General features: G+C 45.4%; 1 protein-coding gene across 4 annotated transcripts in view; it reads left to right on the forward strand.

Moving 5' to 3' along the window:
- Osbp2 (oxysterol binding protein 2) overlaps positions 1-21216 on the forward strand; it is a 161869-nt gene that overhangs the window by 31903 nt on the left and 108750 nt on the right. For all 4 annotated transcript variants that reach the window (XM_021210717.1, XM_029545299.1, XM_029545300.1 and 1 more), the window contains exon 2: positions 8341-8549. In XM_021210717.1, the coding sequence (XP_021066376.1) occupies positions 8341-8549 (209 nt within the window). The remainder of the gene's footprint in view (positions 1-8340; positions 8550-21216) is intronic.

The raw sequence follows: 21216 nt of genomic DNA on the forward strand, positions 1-21216 counted from the left end.
AACTCAGAAATCTGCCTGCCTCTGCCTCCCAAGTGCTGGAATTAAAGGCGTGCGCCACCACTGCTGGGCTTCAACCAGAATTTTTAAAAATATATTTATTATTTGTTCACTTGCCATTCAGAGACAGAGGCTCATGTAGTTCAAGATGGTCCAAACTTATTATGTAATCTAGATGGAGCCCTGAATAGTTGAACCTCCTGTCTCAGTCTCCCAAATGCAAAGATTACAGAATTCTGTTTCAACAAACCCAGCTTTCAACTATATCCTATAGTTGTTTTTGTTTTGTTTTGTTTTGTTTCTTGTTTTTTGTTTTTTGTTTTTTCAAGACTGGGTTTCCCAACCAGGTTCTTTTCCGGACTGCGTTTGAAGCCATTGAAATGGAAACAAAACAAATGTAATAAACAGGATAAAAATAAACCCTGTGGCTGGCACAGAGTGGCTGGAACATGAAACACCGACATGGGAGGGAAAGGAGCGCTAAATTCCAAGGCCAGGATTTCGGCAGGCTATGGTAATCTGAAAGGCCGTTGGCCCCAGATTTATGTAGCCTGCTACATAGTTCTTCCAAATAGTAAAATAAGAAATAAACTGGAAAATCAAAGACCTTGATTTAAAAAACAATTTTCAGTCTATTTGGGTGCTAGGTGACTAGGAAGGCTAATCTGTGCTATTTTCATTTTTTTCAAAGGGTCTTATTTTAAATTTTTAAAAAAAGTTATTAGCATATATTAAATAGGTGGGGAAAAAAATAAAAAGGAGAAGAAAGGAAACATGACTGGTCCTAGGTGTGGTGGAGGAGAAGGTTTGCTGTGGATAAAAGGGAGGACATAGTTAGAGAGGAAGATGTCTGGGAGAGTCTGGAGTGCTCATGACCTGACTGAGCTAGGTCACTGAAAGGACGAGGAGGGGAGGAGAGAGGGGAGAAGGGACCGAGGTGCATCAGCCAGGGGACCCAAAGAAGATGGATAGACTATAAAGGGAAGAGCAGCTAAGCCCTTGGGCTGGAGAGTTCAGGGTAGGGACAAGGTATGGCAGCCAGGAGGACCCCATTGAACTGAGGGAGAACCTGGCTGCCTGCTTCTCTTGAATGTGTTAAATAGGCACCTCAGCCATTTGTCCCTGGTTTGCAACTCAGCATATGTTACTTACAATGTTTGGATTCTCTATGACAGTCTCATTATGTGTGTGGTGTATTCTGATCCCATTCACCCTCTGACCTCGCTTATCCCCCCCACACACACCCCTGCCCACCCCCCTCCTCTCGGCAATCAAACCCCTTCTGCTTTCATGTCTGTTTTTGTCCTGGTGTCTGAGGAGTTTAAATAGTTGCTCACACGGGAGATGAGGGGTTCTCCTCTGGAGCATCAGCAACTCACCAAACCCAGGGCAGCAGCACCGTGAGAAGGCTGCCATCCAAGCTCCAGGCTAGGTTTGAATCGCAGTAGTCTGACCAGTCTTTTCTTTCCAACCCAGAATTCTACACTGTATTAAGTGATTCTCGCCCATGTATTAGTCAGAGTTCTCCAGAGGAACAAAACTGAAAAAAAATAAAATATATATAACACAAAGGAGGGATTTATGAAATCAGCTTGCACTATTTCATCTGCATAATCCAACAATGTCTGTTTGTACTCTGGAGAGACTGAGGCCACAGTGTGTGCTCAGTCCATGGGTGGGGAGATGGGGAGGTGTGGGGGGGTATTGCCTCAGTAGCCCTGATCTGGTGCTGAAGGCCTGGAGGGTTCCTGGAGAGCCACTGGCTTTTGGGGGTTTGTTTGTTTGTTTGTTTGTTTGTTTTTCAGGTCATTTTGGAAGGCTGAAGAAACTGGGTTTTGATGTCAATAAAGGATGGCAGCTGGGGTGACGTCAACAGATTAGATGCACTCACCAGCAGGGTGTAAAGGAGGGCAGGCAAAACCAAAAGCAGACTGCCTTCCCCACATCCATGTTATATCTAGGCTGCCAAGGGAGGTTCTGCTCACTCTGGAGGAGCCCCTGCCCTTCAGGAAAGAGCCTCACAGAGCCACCCAAAGAGTGTCTCCTACTTGATCCCAAGCAAGTTAACAAGATTAACAGTCACAGCAGTCACCGTCTATAGTTGTGGCTATGCTGCTGTTGACAAGAAGTATCTCACTTCTCACCCATTTGCCCTTCCAGTCCTTTGCTCGTATCTTCATGGACTGCTGGATATTTATTATATATACAGTAGGTGGAGTTTGTGTGTGTGTGTGTGTGTGTACACATATATGATAGGTGGACTGTGATCTGTTCTGCGCCAGTGGACAGCTTACAGTGGAACACTGACTGGCTTGGCACAGTGGCCTGGCTTCTTCCATCTCCCACAGAAACGACTAGAGCTAGTGATCCTCCCTCTTTTCTAATGTAAGCCCAGGAGACCTACCGTTGACTATGGGTGTAAGACTATCCCTCCCTAATGTTCTCTCCAGTTCTGTGTTTGACTTTTTCCTGCTTCTGTGCCTCTCCTGCTCTCTGGATTATGGAACTTTTCCAGTTGTCTGAAAGCCATGTGAATTCTCCCGGACTTACAAGCTTTCCTTGTGCCTAACGCATAGTCTATGTCCCTTTTATGTTTTCCACGTAGCCAGAGTGCTGTGGGTGGTTAGTCACTGTAGCATTTAACACCTGAACAGCCTTGAGCCTAAAATTAAATCTAAGACTCCAGGCTTGTGACAGACACCACTAGCTCTGCCTCGTCTGTGAATGGAATACGTTTCCTCTGGTGCCAGCATCCATGCACTGGGCCTTGCTTCTGCTCCACGTCATTTTCCCAAAGGGCTGTGGTCAAGGCAACAAAATGCTTTGGCCTAGTTAGCTCATTAATTCTTTTAAGCTTTTGTAATGCTACATTGTCAAACCAAACATCATCTTTTAAATCTACAGGAAGCATAACATAAGAAGGTCTTTGTAATAGCAAAATAACTGAACAATTTTTAATTAAGGTAGAATCAACACAATCAGTTAAAATACATTTGGAACAACTGACCTGGTAAGACCGCTCTACCTTAGTAATTTTCAAATCTGAAGGCCGTCCAGCAAGTATACCGTAAGGATAGCCTAGACAAGATCTACGTGCAAAAAGAGTGCTCTTAGATGCCTTAGGCTGTTTTAGAAAAACCATGTTAGATGCAGCAAAAAGTCTACATAATCCTGGAAAAACATTGGAAATATTACATGAAGGAGAGAGAGAGAGCTTCTTCATTTCCCATATTACGTCTTTTGCCTTCTTTTGCTTCTTTCTTTTCTGGGTTCTTGATAGAGGTTTCTGGTGGAAGGGTTGAATAAGTCTGTCTGGGATCCAGATTGGGGTCTCTGCATTCCGTGGAAGAACACGCGCATATATCCTCTTCCTGAGGTGATGAACACATCTGGCCCTTCCCAGGTGCCTGTTAAAAGATCCTTCCACATTACTGAAGGAGTAACAATCGGCTGTAGGGGGGCCCAGTGTTTTGTATAGGGGTAAAGCCTTTATCTTTGGTATTAAGGTGATTAATGATAAATAAAGCATGGCTTAGTAATTGATGAGGTGAATAATAATGACACTAGATTTTAATCTTTGAAGTTGTACCTTAAGATTTTGATGAGTCCTTTCTATGATAGCCTGACCTTGGGGGTCATATGTAATTCCTGCTGTATGCTCTATGCCCCATTGAATGTAGGACTTTGCAAAAGTTTGAGAAGTATAGGCTGGAGCATTATCCGTTTTAATTCTTTTTGGCACACCTGAGGAGGAGAAGCATATAATAAGATGTTGTATGACATCTTTCACAGCCTCTCCAGTTCTAGCAGTAGCCATGACCACATGAGAATAGGTATCTACAATAACATGTACATAGGCCAATTTTTCAAATTCTTGGATGTGAGTTGCATCCATTTGCCACAAAACTTTAAGTTTAAGCCCCTTGGGTTAACTCCCATTTTTAATGAATGATATACATCAGGACAATGTTTACCATCCTTCACAATTTGCCTAGCCTGTTCTCATGTCAAATTGAACATCTTTCTCAAGGCCAATACATTCTGATGATGTAAAGCATGACTTTCCAGTGCTTGGTCAGCCAAACTAGCCATCACGTATTCCTTTAATAAATCTGCCATAGCATTTCCTGAAGCAATGGACCTGACAGGCCAATATGTCCTCTGATATGTCCTATAAAATTTTTTCTTTTTCTTGATTGAATTATATTTTGCAACTGAAGCAAAAGTGATATAATTTTGGAATTCCCAGATATAAGAGCTGTCTCTATATCAGGAAATAAATGAACTACATATTTGAATCTGTATAAAGGTTAAACTTTTCAGGTATATGTTTAAGGGCAGTAATAACCAATAATTTCTGCCTGCTGTACAGAAATTTCTTTTGCCCTTTTAATAATTACAAGTCTATCTTTTACATAGACAGCTGAAGTTCCACTGGATGACCCATCTGTAAAAAGCAAGAGGGGTTTGGAAATAGGTTCCAATGCAATTTTAGAAGGAAAAAATTATCTGTTACTTCTAAAAACTTTAATGAGGGGTGTTGAGGTACATGATGTTCGATTTGTCCCATATAATGAGCTAATGCAATTCCCCAGTTGTCCACAGTTTGAAGTAATACTTCAATTGCTCCTTATTATAGGGAATGATAATTTCTTGCATTTTTATGCCAAACAATTCCCTGGATCCTAACCTCCCTTTCATAATTAATTGACTACACATGAAAGGATAAGAAGATATCATTTTTACTTGAGTATGAGGGAGATAAATCCATTCTAATACATCTTCTTGCTACAAACATGCAGTAGGGGTGTAAGATGTTTTAAGTATAATAAAGGATTATGTTTTTAGATAATTTATTTGTTTTACCTTTGTATCTTTTTTGCATCTTTTGTTCTATCAATTCTAGTTTTTGTTTGTTTGTTTGGTTTGTTTTGTTCTTGAGACAGGGTTTCTCTGTGCAGTGCTGGCTGTCCTGGAACTCACTCTGTAGAGCAGGCTGGCCTCGAACTCAGAAATCTGCCTGCCTCTGACTCCCAAGTGCTGGGATTACAGGCGTGCATCACCACTGCCCGGCCAATTCTAGTTGTTTTAAGGCTTCTTTTGACAGCTGTCTTTTAGACTTGGGATCAGGATCTCCTTTAAGAATTTCAAATAAATGATTTGTCCTGTGGTAATTTTTAAATAAGATCTAATCTAATTAATATTTCCCAACAGTTTTTGAAAAATCATTGTCTTTAATTTATCAATCCTAAATTGCAATTTTTGAGGCATGATATATTCACTATGAATTGTTTTTCCCAAATAATTTATTGTCTTTTTATGTTGAATTTTATCAGGGGTGATAATTAATCCATGCTGGATCAATACCTCTATCATATTTTTCAAAATTAATTCAGTTAAATCCTTTGGTTTTTTTTTTTCTACCATAAGAATATCATCCATATAATGTAAAATAAAAGCCTTTTTGTGCTTAGCCCTAATGGATCTTAAGGCTTGATCTATAAATTTCTGACAAAGAGTGGGGCTATTTTTCATACCTTGTGGGAGAATCTTCCAATAGATACCTTTGAAATGGCCTAATCATAATCTTTACCTCTCCCTGGAAGTCCGAATCAATTACTCCAGGAAGTACTTCAAAGATTTTCTTATAATTTGAGCTTCTCCCTATTATAAGACCAAAGGTGACAGATGATAATGGCCCTTTAAATCCTGTATCTACTAATTGCACTCCCTCATAAAGAGAGAGTATATAATCTTTGTCTACTGCAAGATCTTATCCTGTACTTCCTGGTGTTGTTCTGAGTAAGCTTAAGATGTTAAACTCAGGGGCCAGAGGATTCAGGTTACTTTTACTTTCGTCTGTTTCCCTTTTTTTGCCCTTTTTAAATTTTGGGGCAGAGGGCGTGCCCCTCACCCTGTTTTTTGTCTCCTCATCTTTCAGAGGGGTTTCCATCCTTATGAAATTTCAATTTATATTCATTCCTCCAATGCTTTCCCCTCCCACACTGAGGACATAGCCCCAGAGGTTGTTTTTGTTTTTGTTTTTGTTTTTAATTCTTCGAAGTCTGTTCTTCTTTTTTACAGTCATGGCTCATATGTCCTTGTTGGCTGCAAGAAAAGCACGAAACCTTTGGTTTCTTCCTCCTTTTAAGTTCTGAACATAGGCGCTGAAATGTTGCCCTTGCATTGCTGCAGATAGGCCATACCCTGGACCACTGCTGGTGAGGCATCTATACATGCTTTGATGTAATCTTGCACAGTCCCTGTCTTTCTGATTGCTCTAATTAGTTCCTGGCAGAGAGTATTGGCATTTTCCCATGCAAGTTGTTTTAATAATATGTCCGAGCCCTCAGAGGGACTAGTGCCTCCTCCAATCTAGCAATAAAATCTTCTTATGGTTAATCTTGTTTTTGTTTGATTCCTGTTAATACACTTGTCTTATCATCAACAGGAGGGAGCCTTTTCCAGCAGCTACTGCTATCTTGGAGATATCTTTCAATACTTCCCTTTTTAAACCAACTTGTTCCTGGGGAAGGCATAGTCTTCTCTACCCAAGAGCACTGACATAGTAGGATTATTCTTTTTTTTTTTTCCTGAAAGCTAAATTCTGAGCCACTTCCCTGACTCTATTCTCATATTCAGATCTTTATACTATAAAGTGCCCTGGGCTAAGAATGGACTTTGCAGTCTGATGCCAATCATAAGGAGTTAGCCACATACTAGCCAACATTTCCACAATCTGTAAAGTATATGGAGCACTTGACCCAGTGTTCTTAACAGAATATTGTAGTTCCTTAAGAGTTTTTAGAGGGAAAGGTTCCCATTTGGGTGTCTCTCCTTTAAAAATAGTTACTGGAAAACATAAACCCAAGTCTCCTTTTTGCCTGGCTTCTTTTATAGCCCCTAAAAATCCCCTATTAGTTGGAATTTTTCTTTCAAGCTTGGCTGATTCTGTTTTAAAAGCAGGAGGAGAGTAGCTAAGGCAAATATATCGTCTGTTTCTGTCCTAGGAGAATTTTTATTATGAAAACATCCCCTATTTTACCGGGATCACATTCCTCTGCTTTATCATCTAGTTCTTGTTCATCATCATTTAACCAATCACCCCCTGGTCGTGCCTTGAGGAGATTAGCTGTAAATAAGGAAGTATTATATGACGTAGTTTTTGTCTTCAGGGGAGTTACCTCATCCTCTGAGGGTGCTTCTTCTACTAAGAATTCCACTTCTGGTCTTTCTGAAAGCAGGTCTCTAATTTGTACCCATAATGAGAATGCTGAACAGGAACCTGTTCAGGGCCATGGCTTTCATAAAATCTCCTCATCTCTTGTCCTACCTTTTTCCAGTTTTCTAAGTCAGGCTTCCTTCCTCTGGGAGTCATGGACTGACACTCAGTACGAAGTCATAAAATGCTGCCAAACTCTTCTTTGAGGTTTTAACAGCTCTACTTTCTAGCATAATGACTCAGTACTGCCAGGAACAAGCCTCTGTTCTTGGACTGTGAATGCCCCATGACTCTTACCTTCTTGTCATCTTAACTTGATGTCTCTCTATCGAGGAGTCTGCAGCACTCTGACGAGGTCCTATCCTTACCTGAAAAAGTATTTTTTTTTTTTTTTTTTTTTTTTTTTTTTTTTTAGAAAAAGGCGAGAGAAAGCTTACCTGCTTCAGCCCCAGTGTTTGGGGGCCAGCTGCCATGGACCATCTCAGTCGAGTATGGGGGTTCCTGGGATGAGGGTCCTCGAGGCTAGGTGGGTAAGGATTTGGTGGTGACAAACAGAAACAAACACAGAGGCAGTTCATATCTGAGTGTATTTTGCAGCTCTCAGACAAGGGTTTTTATACATGCATAAAGAAACACGTATTACAACTCTGAAAAGCTGTGTTCAGTGAAGCAATGAAATAGAACGGTAGAACGGATATTGTAATAATCATTTGGCACAGTAAAACACAAAATCATCCAGATATTACAACTTCTAAAAAAGTATATCCAATGAAGCAGCCAGGTAGAATGGATATTATTATAATCATTTAGCACAGTAAGATACAAAAATCATCCAAGGCTAGTGGCAAATTTCCAAAAACAAGTTAATGAATTTTTATGATCAGTTACTGTTTAACATCTAGTTTCTGTTTTTCTGTAAATCTTCAAAGTATAAATGATAACTGTTTTAATTCTTTTTATTTAAGGCTTTCTTACACACGTGCAGCCATTGCAGGAAGGTGTTCTCTCCCACTGGTGATCCCAGGGGGGTCTCCCAGCTCTCCAGGAATGAGATGAGGATTTACCTTGAGAGTTTCTTTGGTTCAGGAGCCTGACCTTATACCTTCTCTTGAATCCCCCAGAAACCAGGGTGAAATGGCCCACACCTGCCGTGCGACCATCAACCTGGCCTCCACACACTTTGAAACAGAGGACTCTTGTGGAATCCTGCTATGCAACGGGGCAAGGACCTACCACCTCAAGGCCAGCTCAGAGGTGGACCGGCAGCATTGGATCACTGCTCTGGAGCTGGCCAAGGCCAAGGCTATCCGTGTGATGAAAACTCAGTCAGGTAGTGATGCTTCAGCACGGGGGCATGTGAGTGGTGTCACAGTAGTCTAGAGGAACTGGGACATTTGGGAACAGCCTTGACCAGGAAATCCAAGATAGTGTGGTTCAATTCAGAAGGCCTAAGTTCAGTGCATCCCCTTCTGACTTGGTTGGACATACCATCTGCCGTGAGGAAGCTTTTCAGCCAAGGTGTTTGTGGGTGGCAGTCCTGGGGATGGGAATGTCTGGAGTGCCGGGCTCTGTATGTGCCTTTTTTTTTTTTTTTTTTAAATCAGATGGTTATGAGGATTTCAGTAGGTGCTTCAGATATTGGGTGATCCAAACCCAGAAGCAGTTGTGTAGGGTAGGTGTCCAGAATAGAGTACTGTGCCTCAGACTGGTTGTAATGTGGGCAGTGAGGAGAGTTTCCCAGAGCTGCTGCCTTGGCCAGGCAGGACACCAACTCTAATGGTCCAAGCAAAGTCTTCGTATGATCTATAAGCCAAGAGTTCCAAAAGCCTATGAACAAAACCCATGTTTGACTCCTGATCCTAGCTTGGTCTCTCACTGGAGGCCACCAGATGTGCTGGAGATGATCATCTTTATGCACATGCCCAAGTGGGTGCTTGTTTAAATCACAACACTTCACTGCCCTTTTCTGTTTAGCTATCTATCCTAAAAGTGTCCCCCGTTAGTACATAAGAGCATTATGGTTTTTCACTGTATGGAGGTTCCATAGTTCATTTAGCCTGTTGTCTGTGAATGGGCCATTAGGCTGTTCTCTTAAGATTTATTTATTTTATTGGTATGATTATTTTGTGTGTGTGTGGTGTGTGGTGTGTGTGTGTATGTGTGTGTGTGTGTGTGTGTTTCTCTCGGCATCCAGAAGAAGGTACAAGATGCTCTCAGACAGGAGCTATGGACAATTGTAAGCCTTTATGTAGCTGATGGGAACCAAACTCAGGTTTTCAGAAAACAGCAAATGCTTTTAACTTCTGAGCCATTGCTCTAGTCAGAGGCTGTTATTTTTTTTTTTTATTTTTTATTTTTTGGTGACGCACAGTGGTCTAGGGAGCCACCTGCAGGTGTTTTATTTCGAGTATGCATATGTACAGATTCAGCACAGCAGTGGAGGAGGCTATGGAGCCCTCATCCACGAGCCACATTAGATTATCAAAGCAGCCATAGAGAGACAGTGGAAAGAGAGGCTTGGTGTGAGCCTGGGCAGAACCATGTCTATTCACTGCTACCCCTAGCACTTTTACCCATGTGTGCAGAAGGCCAAAATGTCTCCAGGAGAAAAAGAAATCAGCTCCTTATAAGGGTGAAAATGACTTCCCTAGTTTGCAAGGGATTCTGGGAAGTGTAGTCTTTCAACAGGAAACTCTTATGCTGTGCTGACCCTGAAGACCCATGGTCTCTGTGATTGCCTGTGGGAAGCAGCTGTGGTGAAAGATGGGGTTGGGCTCAGTCATGCCATCAGAGCGAGGGAACCTGAGGCTTGCAGAGAAGCACTGTGAGTGAATGAATCCAAGAGCCTCATTTTCTGCAGTATTTACTAGGTTAGCCATTTACAGTTATGTGTTTATTTATTTGTGGGTGTATGTTTGGACATGCCTGTGTGCGTGTGTGTAATGGTGTATGCATAGGCGCATGAGTTCCACTGTGTGCTTGTGGAGTTCAGAGGACACCTTGAGATTCACCTTGTGGGTTCCTGGGATGGAAGGAACTCAGCTAAAGTGCCATCACCTGCTGAGCCTACGAAGCTGTTCTTATTCAAACCACTACATTCCACTCCCTGGCCCCCACAGGCTTGTAGCCATATCATAGCGCAAAAGACATTCACTCTAACTTCAGAAGTCTCTGGAGTCTTTGACAGTCTCAACACCGTTTAAAAGTTCAAAGTCCAAAGCCTCTTCTGAGACTCAAGGCAATCTTTTAATTGTAAACACCCCGTCATTGTAAAATAAAATAAAATAAAAACCAGATTACATACTTCCAACATACAGTGCCACAGAGCATACATTATTATTCCAGTAGGCGACATAGTGAGGAAATACTGAATCAAAATAGGATCAAACCCAACAGGGCAATCTCCAAATCCTGTAGCTCCGTGTCTGATGTCAAGGGCTTAGGTGTTCCTTCCAGCTTTGCCACCTGCAGCACACTTCTCTCTCTCAGGCTGGTCCCACTCCCTCTGTGCTGCTCTCTTTGGCCAATATCCCGCATCTCTGTCACCTCTAATGTCTCCAGTGCAACCAGGCTTCACTTCCACAGCTTCCTGCAATGGCCCCTCCAGGCTTTCATGCAGGGTCTCTCCTGATACACAGCGGGTCTCAGTGACTTCCCCTAACCACAGCCCCCTTACAAGAGCTAAGAGTCACATGGTTGCATGCTTGTTGTGGAGCCTGTCCCTCTCCTTGAGTTAAAACTAGAAGAAGCTTTTATTTATTGTTGCTTTGGTCATGGTATCTTTTTAAGAACCAGATAATTCCGGAGGCCTTTTCTTTTTTGTAAGTGGAAGCTTAGTTTGTGGGGTCTTGCCCCCAGGTCCCCCTTCATTCCATTTCATATCAGATCTCTTCTTAATCTCCTTCCCTCTTTCAGCACAAACCTTTGCTCCAACATTAAGTTTCCTGCTTCTCTTTGTCTCCTCAAACTGTACGTTTTTTATTTGTTTTTGCCTTGCTTGCCTGTTTTTGTTTTAGATCTGCTTAAGAGCTATCACTAATAGTCGTGCAACAGAATCAGTATTAGGCTGTCTTGAAATTTCCACTGTCAACATAATTAGTCCCAAACTCTCCAACTTAGTCTCAGGAAGATTCTTAAGACAAAGGCAAAAGCAGCTCTTTGCCAAAATATCACAAGAATGGTCTTTAGCCCTGTTGCTAATATTATTCCCCTCTGAAACCTCTTGAGCTGGGCCTCCATAGTCCACATAGCTCTCAGCACTACTGTCTTCCAAGCCCCCATGAGGATGTCCCATTGTGCCCTGCTTATAGTATTTAACTGCCTTCCTTCTCCAAAGTACCAAGGTCTTCCATATTCCTCCAAAAATAGCATGGCCAGGCCTGTCACAGTGATACCCCACTCCTTGTACCAACTTCTGACTTAGTTACTGTTATATCACTGTGATAAGACACCATAACCAAAGCAACCAATAGAAGAAACAGTTTACCAGGCATGGCAGCAGGCAGGGATGGCTGAGAGCTTAAATCTGATCCATAGGCATTAGGCAGAGAGGGAGGGGGGGAGAGGGGGGAGAGGGAGGGAGGAGAGAAAGAACTGAATGACATGGGATTTTGAAACCTTAAAGCCAACCCCACATTAACACACCTCCTCCAACAAAGCCACACCTCCCAGTCCTTCCCAAACAGCTCTACTAACTGGGGACCAAACATTTAAACATATGAGCCTATAGGGGCAAGTCTCATTCAGACCACTACAAGGGGAAACTAGAAAGTACTTTGAGTTGGATGGAAATGAGAACACAGTATAAAAAAACAACAAACAAACAAACAAACAAAAACCATGGTGTGCAGAAAGAATAACTCTCAGAAATGTATGGCTATAAAAACACATAATGACAAACCTGCAGTGAAACAGGAGACTCAACAAACAGGAAGAGAAGACTGCCATCACTGAAACCAGACTGGAAAATGGAGCTGTCTTGTTAGCTTGAAGGCTGCCCCATCCAACTGCTGATCAGTTGTAAGCAGCCAGACCCCATCACAGGAAGAAATCAGGCCACATCTTCCACGGCTCTGTTTCCTGAAGGCTAATTTTGTGTCAGCGCCTTTTCCAAATGAACTTTTGCCTCTTGTTTTATTTCTTACAATCATTACTACTGACCTTGCAGGAACAAAGAGAAATATGTACAGTTGGATGACCTAGACATGGGGAAGTGTCTAAATATACATGCATCACCATGACTAACTACAGGAATCTTAACATTTATAAAAGAGTGTTGCATGAGAATCAGAGGTTTTACAGTAAAGAAAACCCAAGACCAGATGGCATCACTGGTCTTAAGAGGAATGTATACCAATCCTATCAAGGGAGAAAAAAACTCAATAGGAAGAATTGCTTCTTATTTTATGCAACCAGCCATGATACCAAAGCCACTGAACATGTGACAAGACAACTTGCCCATCATTCATCATGAACACAGATGTAAACAAAATCTAACAGGGTATGCTAAAGAGTTGTACTCCATGATCAAATACAATTTATTTCACAAGTCCAAGGAGGTTCAAAATAAGAAAAAACAATCAATGTAATATAGCAGTTTGATTGAAGGAGGGCACACAACCATCTCAAGTAATGCAAGGGAAGGATTTGACAAATATCCAACACTCTTTCACAATACAATCACTCAGTAAGGGATGGAGAGGTGGCTCAGTGGTTAAGAGTAGTGACTGCTCTTCCAGAGGACCTGGGTTCGATTCATAGCAACCACATGGTGGCTCACAGCAATCTGAAACTCCTGTTCCATGGAACCTAATACATTTCTCTGTCCTTCGTGTGCCAGGCATGCACATGGTACACATACATGCACACGGGGCAAGGAGAGTCTATTCATTTAGTATCCATGGTGAGCTTGGGCCTGGCTCTGAGCATAGCAGTGGGGTCTGTGCCTAGTGAGAGTCTGTTATGGGGCCTATGTTCCATGGCACCCTCTGTGGATCTGCTGACTTCCTTAGGGGATGCACTGAGTGTTATGGTTTCTCTCTGCCTGTCACCACTGGGACAGGTGATCATGAGTTCTGGGCCAGCTTGGACTACAATAGTGAAATGTTGCCTCTAAACACCAAAGAAGAAAAATACAGGTCAGAAGAGCCGTGATACGCAGATGAGGGCAGAGGACAGCACACGCCCAGTCCCTGTGGTGCAAAGGGAACCAGGACCGAGAGGAATGAAGCTGGTTTCTGCTCAGCCCATGAAACAAAACAGAGCACACAAGATGTATGAGTTCCAGGACACAGAGGGGTTGCAGCCGAGGACTGGGCCATGCCGCAGTCCCCATGGTCCCTTCCAGGGCTTGGTATGGTTGTTTGGGCTAACTTTCCATTTTTTCAGCTTCTCGCTTTCCACATTTGATGAAATGCTGTATCATATAGCACAGGCAGAGCACAAGGGTCAGGCCTTGTCTGATACTGGGTAAGTGCCTTGATCTCCCAGTGCCTCGGTCTCATCTGAGAAGTAAGCAGTTGGTCAGGGTTTCCCCCAAGCGCCACCCTGCCTTAGGGCCCTTGTCTTCAACTGCTTGGTTGCTGAAAGGATTACATGACTGTATGTGGGAAAGGCAAACTGTGGGTACCACCATCTTCATTCCTGGGAACCATGCTATTGAGGAGCCCTAGCTCTCAGATGTCCTCTTGCCCACAGCTGGTGGCAGAACAACCCCACGGGAGATCAGCAGGTTTCAGTGTGATGGTCCCTTGGACCTGCTGCGTGTTTCCCTGAAGCATGGACCTCAGCCTTAGATGCTCTCTCTTGGGTCATATCCCCCACAGAGTCTGTCATGTAGGGATATGAAGGGTCTCTCTCGAAAGGTACCTGTGTTGGGGTCCCCAGATGCTGGCACTATTCCTAGGGGCCTGGTAACTTTTGGAGTTGGGATTGTGCTGGAGGAAGGAAGCCACTGGGAGTGTACCTGAGGGAATCTTGTCCCCTTCTTTGCTTCCTGTCTGCCACGAGTGACTGAGACTCCTCTTTCACAAGCTCTCCTCACTGTGATGCTCTGCCCAAGTTCATGAGACCAAGCAGCCTTGGGTCAACAAAAACAACTAATATAGCGGTATCCCAGGTGGCTACAGGGCCTTCAGCCAGGGCCCTCCTGCTTTCCCTACTTTCAGAGGGAGTGTGTGCCAGTTGGAACAGCTGGCTAATGGGAGAAGAGTTTTTCTCTGCTAACTCCACCCCAGCCTCTCCAGTTAGAACCAGCTGTTGGACCAGGACTCTGGCCTGCAGCTGATCCTTCCATGACACCCAGACACCTCTGTACACTGTGGAGGCAACTGTCCACTGGAGCACCAGTAATTTACCCCATGGGCTCTTCTACTCTATAATTGTGCCCTGGACTTGCCAGCTGCTCATAGAGACTGAAAGGAGACCCATTTCCAAGTCTGCAGTCGTTCTGATTATGTAAGAAGTCCCAGCTCCCCTCCATGCTCCCCTCTCTTACACATTTACTGTTATCCCAGCAGGGACAAGCAACATATACACAGAGCAGATCCACACTAAGCTACACAGCTTGGTGGAAGTGTGGTTCCCCAGGGATCGTGGCGGGGGTTGGATCAAAAGGACTGTGAATTTGGTCAGGAGCCAGGGACACTAAAGGCAGTCAGCCTGGCCAGTGCCCCAACCTGTGGGACAGTCAAACGGGGTCTGAGGATCACCTGTGGAGAGAATGAGGGATAAGAAACATGAAAAACAGACAGCAAGTCAAGAGGTCTGATCAAGCTGACAAATTTTTATTATTCCCACACAGGTTATATACTCATAGAAGCAGGATATGGGGGTAAGGGGGTGATGTAGAATCGCTTTGTTTCTGGGGGAATGAACCTGTTCCCAAAAGCAGAATATTGGCTATGTAAAAAGTTCAGCAGGAGGAACAGAACAGAATGGGTTGCTAGGTACCTGTCCACAAGAGCTATGGCTATTTGTTCTTAACTATGCCAGTACTTTCCCACAGAGGCCAGATGTTCTCAACTGGGCTAGTACTTTCCCACAGAGACCAAGACTTTGTGCCAGTAAGCACTTATGGCTGACAAGGCAGTAAAGCAGTTGACATTCAAACAAGGTTACTCCCAACAGGCCAGAACCTGGGACTCAGACCTTTGGCCAGGAGAATGATGGACAAGACAGCTGGGCAGGTTCAATGGTGGGAGTGCAGATGCCACTGTCTCTCCCAGGAGCCTCAGTTGTCTTCAGTGGCCACTCCCTCCTCCACAATCCCTCATGGAATTTTACATCTGATAATCTGAACACAGGTTGAAATGTGCATATGAGTAATAACTGCCTTTGGGCTGAGCTGATGAAAGGCAGATGTGATTGTAGCCTGCAGTGGGGACTTGTTAGGACCAGGTTTTGGAAACAGTGAGGCAGCTGGTCCTGTGACATCTCATGACTCCATGGTCCTTCCTCCACCTGTGTCTGTTCCCTCTGCTCTGCTGGATGTTGGCTTTCATGGCCCATGGCCCCTGTGGAAGTGGGGCATGGAGGAAATGCTTTTCCTGGTGTGGAGTTTATTAAACCTCAAGAAATCAGAAGCTCACAGTGCTTGCAAAAGCAAAACCGAATCTATCCTTCTGCTAACTGAAGTGGGGTGGGCAACCCTTCGGCTAACTGAGCTTTCCCTCTGTGTTTGCGAGTGCATAAGGAAACTGATGTTAGCCAGTCACTGCAGACTTTTGCAAGCGGTGTGAGAAGCCTGGAGTCTGGGTGCTATTTGCACTAACTTTCCCTCTTGATAGCCCTGTGGCACATGGTAGATGTTCCTTCTCTGTAAATGAATACAACACACTCATGAAGTTGCTGTAAGGTAAAATGCCTCATACACCCTTCAAACGACCTTCATTGCTGTCCTTCTGTGTCCCAGGGCTGCTCCTGATGCAGGGAACTCAGAGGCGAGGAACTCACTGGCTAGGGAGACTGGCCTGGACTCCAGTGACCCCTGTAAAGGGGGAAAAGAGTGGAGCTTTGACTGGAGTGAGAGGTCATAGGAGCAGGGATCCTGTTGTGTGACACTGTTTGGGGGAAGACATGGTCAAACACCTCACTTCAGATAGGGTACCCACGGCAGACCAAAGTATGAACACTGCTAAAGTCCATCTGGATGAACCAATGAGTTTGATTGGGGTTGCTTACCAGAGCAGAAATGACTCAAAGTCAGCTGCATTGCCAATGCCTGCCCCAGCATGGGTGCCTGCTCACAAAAGCTGGAGCCCTGGAACACACTGCCCAGGCTGCAGGCATCTCAACAGGTTGGAGGGTGTCTTTTCCAAGTGACTCAGCTGGTCTGTGTCTCTTCCAGACAGCTTGTCTGGTCTGAGGCTCTAGTAGGCAGCCAGGTTGTTCTGAGAGCACCTCCTGCTGTTCTTACTGCTTAGACAGACTTGAAAAGGGAGGGGCCAAGTGTATCTGCTCAGTTTCAGGTATATCCTGAAGCCTTTGGGTTGTTCACTTCCTGAGTTAAAGGAGCTTCCCTGTAGGATGGAAGGTTTTATCTGGGAGGAAATTGCAACCTAACAGACCGCTGATCCAGAAGGACCATTAGGAAAATGCTGGCCGTGACCTCAGCAGAGGCCTGAGGAGGATGGATGAGACAGGGGGAGGGGCCTTCCACAAGCAGAAGGGTTATGTCAGGCTGCAGTCAGGCTTGAAACTAAGACGACAGTTCTTTTGAAGCCTCATGGATTCCACCTGAGGGAATTACCATCCCATTTACTGTAAAATTAGGGCCTTTTTAATAGCGTGTGGTTTTAATCTTCCTCATTTATGAAATTATGGTATGTATTCCACTTGATTTTGTTGGAAGAATAAGAGTTCGGCAATTCTGTTGTAGTCCATGTTTACCAAGGCGCCCAATGTGTTGAAGTTTGGACTCTGGGGACTGGGGTCTTGCATGGGTGCTGTTGCTGCTGACAGAACTCGTCGCTTATCTTCATGACATACCGTGTGACAGAATGGCTTGAGGAAGGAGACTTGTTCTGGCTCATTCAGAGGGATTTCTGTTGAGCAAGGTAGGGAAGGTGTCCAATGAGCTGGCTCAGTCTTTGGTGGCATCTTCACTTGTGGTTATCTGGGAAACCGAGCTAGGCTGGAGCCAGGGGCAGGTGGAATCCAAGGCGTGGTGACCCTGGTGACCTCCTGTTAGCCAGGTCCTGCCTCCTAAAAGCTCCACAGGAGCGCGTTCAAAACATGAGCCTCTGGGAACATTTCCATTCAAACAGGAACAATGACAGGCACAGTACAGGACCCAGTAGGGAATGGTCACCCTGCATTTGCTCCAGGCTCTCCTCTGGAGAACAGCCTTCTCCGTCCCCTCAGTTCTGGGTTTTGGGAGAAGGGACCCCGGGGATCTAGGCCTACACACTCTTCTTCCCTTGGCCTGATGAATACAGCTAACCCTGTACTTCCTGGCTCTGCCTCCAGCTTATCTCTGAGGAGACAGGGGCTGCTAGTCTTTAGACTATGTTCATTCTTTTTAAACCAAAGGTAAAGAGGGCAAATGTCTGTTCTCGAAATGTCTTCTGCGAAGCTGCTGTCTTCTCCCGGCCGTACCCGAGGGATTCGGAGGTTACAGTATGCTGGTTTGAGCACACACAATCTAGTAACCCTCTATAAACCAGCCTGTGTTCCTGGTGAGGCATGCTGGATTCGCTCACCTGGAAGAAATCCAGGTCCTGCCACTGTTCTACATCCTGGCATGATCTTGGTTCACTGGTGGCATTTTCTTTATTCTGTCTCTCACTGACCCCAGGTAAAATGACCATATTTCTCTGCCTCTGTCTTCCTGCAAGGGCCTGACTTCATGGCTACTGTGCCTGTCTTTTTTTTTTGGGGGGGGGGGTCAGGGTTTCATGGAATAGTCCAGGCTGGCCCAAAATCTAGTATATATGTCACAGGCTAGCTTTGAACTCATGGTTCTCTTGCTCCCACCACGTGAGTGCTTGGATTACAGATGTTTGCCAACCCAGGCTTATAGCAACAGCCATATTTTGGTTGGTTTGGTTTGAAATTGAGTTCTCTTCACCTTAAAGAAAAAAAAAAGGATGATAAATGCCACCTCTAAGGAAGAAAGGCATCCAACTGTTATCCTCATAGACTGTTCATGGTGCAAGCCATCCTGTGCCCTGCTACCCTGTCTGAGGATACCTGAACACCCTGCTCTGTGGCAATTCCACGGCTCTATTTCTACCTTCCCCCAAGGACCCTTTGCCTTAGGGAGCCCTGTGTCATGCCCCTGTGGGGTCACAGACCCACCTGTAACCTGTCATGCCCCTGCAGGGTCACAGACCCACCTGTAACCTGTCATGCTCCTGCGGGGTCACAGACCCACCTGTAACCTGTCATGCTCCTGCGGGGTCACAGACCCACCTGTAACCGGTTATGCCCCTGTGGAGTCACAGACCCACCTGTAACCTGTCATGCCCCTGTGGGGGTCACAGACCCACCTGTAACCTGTCATGCCCCTGTGAGGGTCACAGACCCACCTGTAACCTGTCATGCCCCTGTGGGGGTCACAGACCCACCTGTAGCCTGTCATGCCCCTGCGGGGTCACAGACCCACCTGTAACCTGTCATGCTCAGGCTGAGGGGTCACAGACCCACCTGTAACCTGTCATGCCCCTGCAGGGTCACAGACCTACCTGTAGCCTGTCATGCTCAGGCTGAGAGCAGTCATGGCTGCCACTCATGCGTCTCTTCTTGGAGCAGCACCTGCCCTGCTCTGAAACCTGCCTCTCAGACTCAGTCATTTGCTGGCGACAGCTTCCCAACTGCCTTGTGATACCTGATCCCCTTTTCTGCCTTCGGGTTCAGGAAGACTTTTGTCCTTTGATCCCTCTGCCTTCTTCCCGAGTACTGGAATTACGGATGCTTGCCACAATGCCTGGCTTGCGCTTACCACAGTTTTATTGATTTTAAATCGAATTCTATTTGCTTTCTTTGCTGGGTGATGACTGCTCCTAGGCCACCTCACCCCCGTGGCACAAGGCTGTCTAGCCAGGATCCACACATCTCTTAGTCCCTTGACCACTCAGCATATCCAATTGCCAGACCCCACAGACTGGGATCAGCCCACTGATGACCTATGGAGGTCTATCCTGCTGCTGGATTAGCATCTATACCTGGGTAGGTAGGTAGGTCATGATGTAACCTGGAGTGTCCAACCTTCTGACACTGGTTATGATGTTGTCATCTACAAATGTGTCAGGCTGAATTCATAGCTGTTATGAGATGTGCATGGTCCTCGGGCCACAGGTTACACCTGCCTGGGCCTAAATATTCCCATTCCCACCCCCACTTGGCAATGCCATGCCCACGGGGTCAGGGAGCAGAGAGCATGCAGGACTATGGGCAGCTAGTGGATGACGAAGGAGGTCTCAGGTGATCTCTCAGAGGACACCCCCCACTTCTGGCTGGAGGTGGACAAGGCCACATGTCACGAGAGGCCAGAGCTCGTCTGGATCTTGGCAAGGTGGTCTTTTCCTAGTTTCATATTTTCAAGCTCTTTCTTATGCGTGTCTTAAAAACAGCATATGTGTCAAACAGTGAAGCAATTCCTGGTCCCCTGGTGAGAAGTGTGCAACCCCAGGACTTGCTAGCTAAAAAGCATTCTCTGATGTGGAAAGCCTTATGTCATGCCCACAACTGCCATCTGTTGGCCGGCTGGACTTTGGGAGTGCGTGCCGGACCTGACAAAGCCATGCTCACCTGCCTGCCTTTTTAAGGTTGGTCCCATAAGATCATCAGGATACAGAAGAGCCCAGGCAAAATAAGAAACCCCTGCAGGTAGCAAATGGTCAGTTATGCACACTGCCTAAGCTTCATAACCCATGCGGCTCATCCTTCCATATTGTCGCACATCTGTGCCTCTTCCGGGTTTACTCCCAGGGTCCTTGGACACTAGGCTGTCCTCACACACAATGCCTTATCCCTTTGTCAACACATCTTGGCACCTTCAGCCGTACCCCAGACTGAACCATCCAGCATGACCCCACCTGTGGACTCTGGCTCCAATTTAGTTACTCCAGTATCAGCAATGGCCCGTGGCAGTTGCCTTCTTGTCGCCCTTGCTGCTGTTGGACCCCTTTCTTTGTTTTGTTTTGCTCTGGTTTTTTTTTTTTTGATACAGAGTCTTCATGTGTGTAGTCCTGGCTGCCTGGAACCCACTGTGTAGACCAGGCTGGCCTTGAGTGCAGAGATCCCATTGCCTCTGCCTCCTGAGTGCTGGGAATGGCTAAAATTAAAAATTCAGGTGACAGCAGATGCTGGCGTGGTTGTAGAGGTACAGGAACACTCCTCCATTGCTGGTGTAATTGCAGTGTAATTGTAATTAAAGGTGTGCGCCACCACGCCTGGCCTTGGAGTAGCTGTCTCTTTTTTCCCTGCTCCGCCTGACCCTGTGGTTGCTCCCTCAGCTCCTGCTTCAGGAGGTTCCTGTTTGCTTGCCCAGTTGCCTAGCACCCTCACACCTGCTTGGCTGTCTCCTAACCATGGGCCATCTGGGGTAACCACAGGCCGAGGCTCACATCCCAACTATGGCTTGTATTACCTGGGTCACTGTTCCTGCATTCCCTCGCCTGTAAAGCTGAAGGTTAATGAAATAAATGAAACTGTGTCACACAGAGCACCTGTGACCCTGTGCTTGCTTTGAAAATTAAGCAGCCATGAGGCCAGAATTTGAGGTAGCATCAAACAGGTGGTAATTTGGAAAGTTTTTCCTTGCAGAATCTTGTAGAATGTGGGGAGAAGTACCAGCTGCAGGGAGACTGTCCAGGTCAGGCCCAGGGAGCAGGAAGTTTGCAGGATGTGACAGTGTAGTCAGCAGGGGTGCAAAACTTCAGAAATCCTGCCCCATAGTAGGTAATACCATTCTCCTCAAAGGTGAGCAAACTTCCACTGTATCTCTCCCTCCCTCCCTCTCTCTCTCCCTCCCTCCCTCCCTCCCTCCCTCCCTC

Source organism: Mus pahari, chromosome 13 (assembly GCF_900095145.1).
Source record: "Mus pahari chromosome 13, PAHARI_EIJ_v1.1, whole genome shotgun sequence".
NCBI classification, from domain to species: domain Eukaryota; kingdom Metazoa; phylum Chordata; class Mammalia; order Rodentia; family Muridae; genus Mus; species Mus pahari.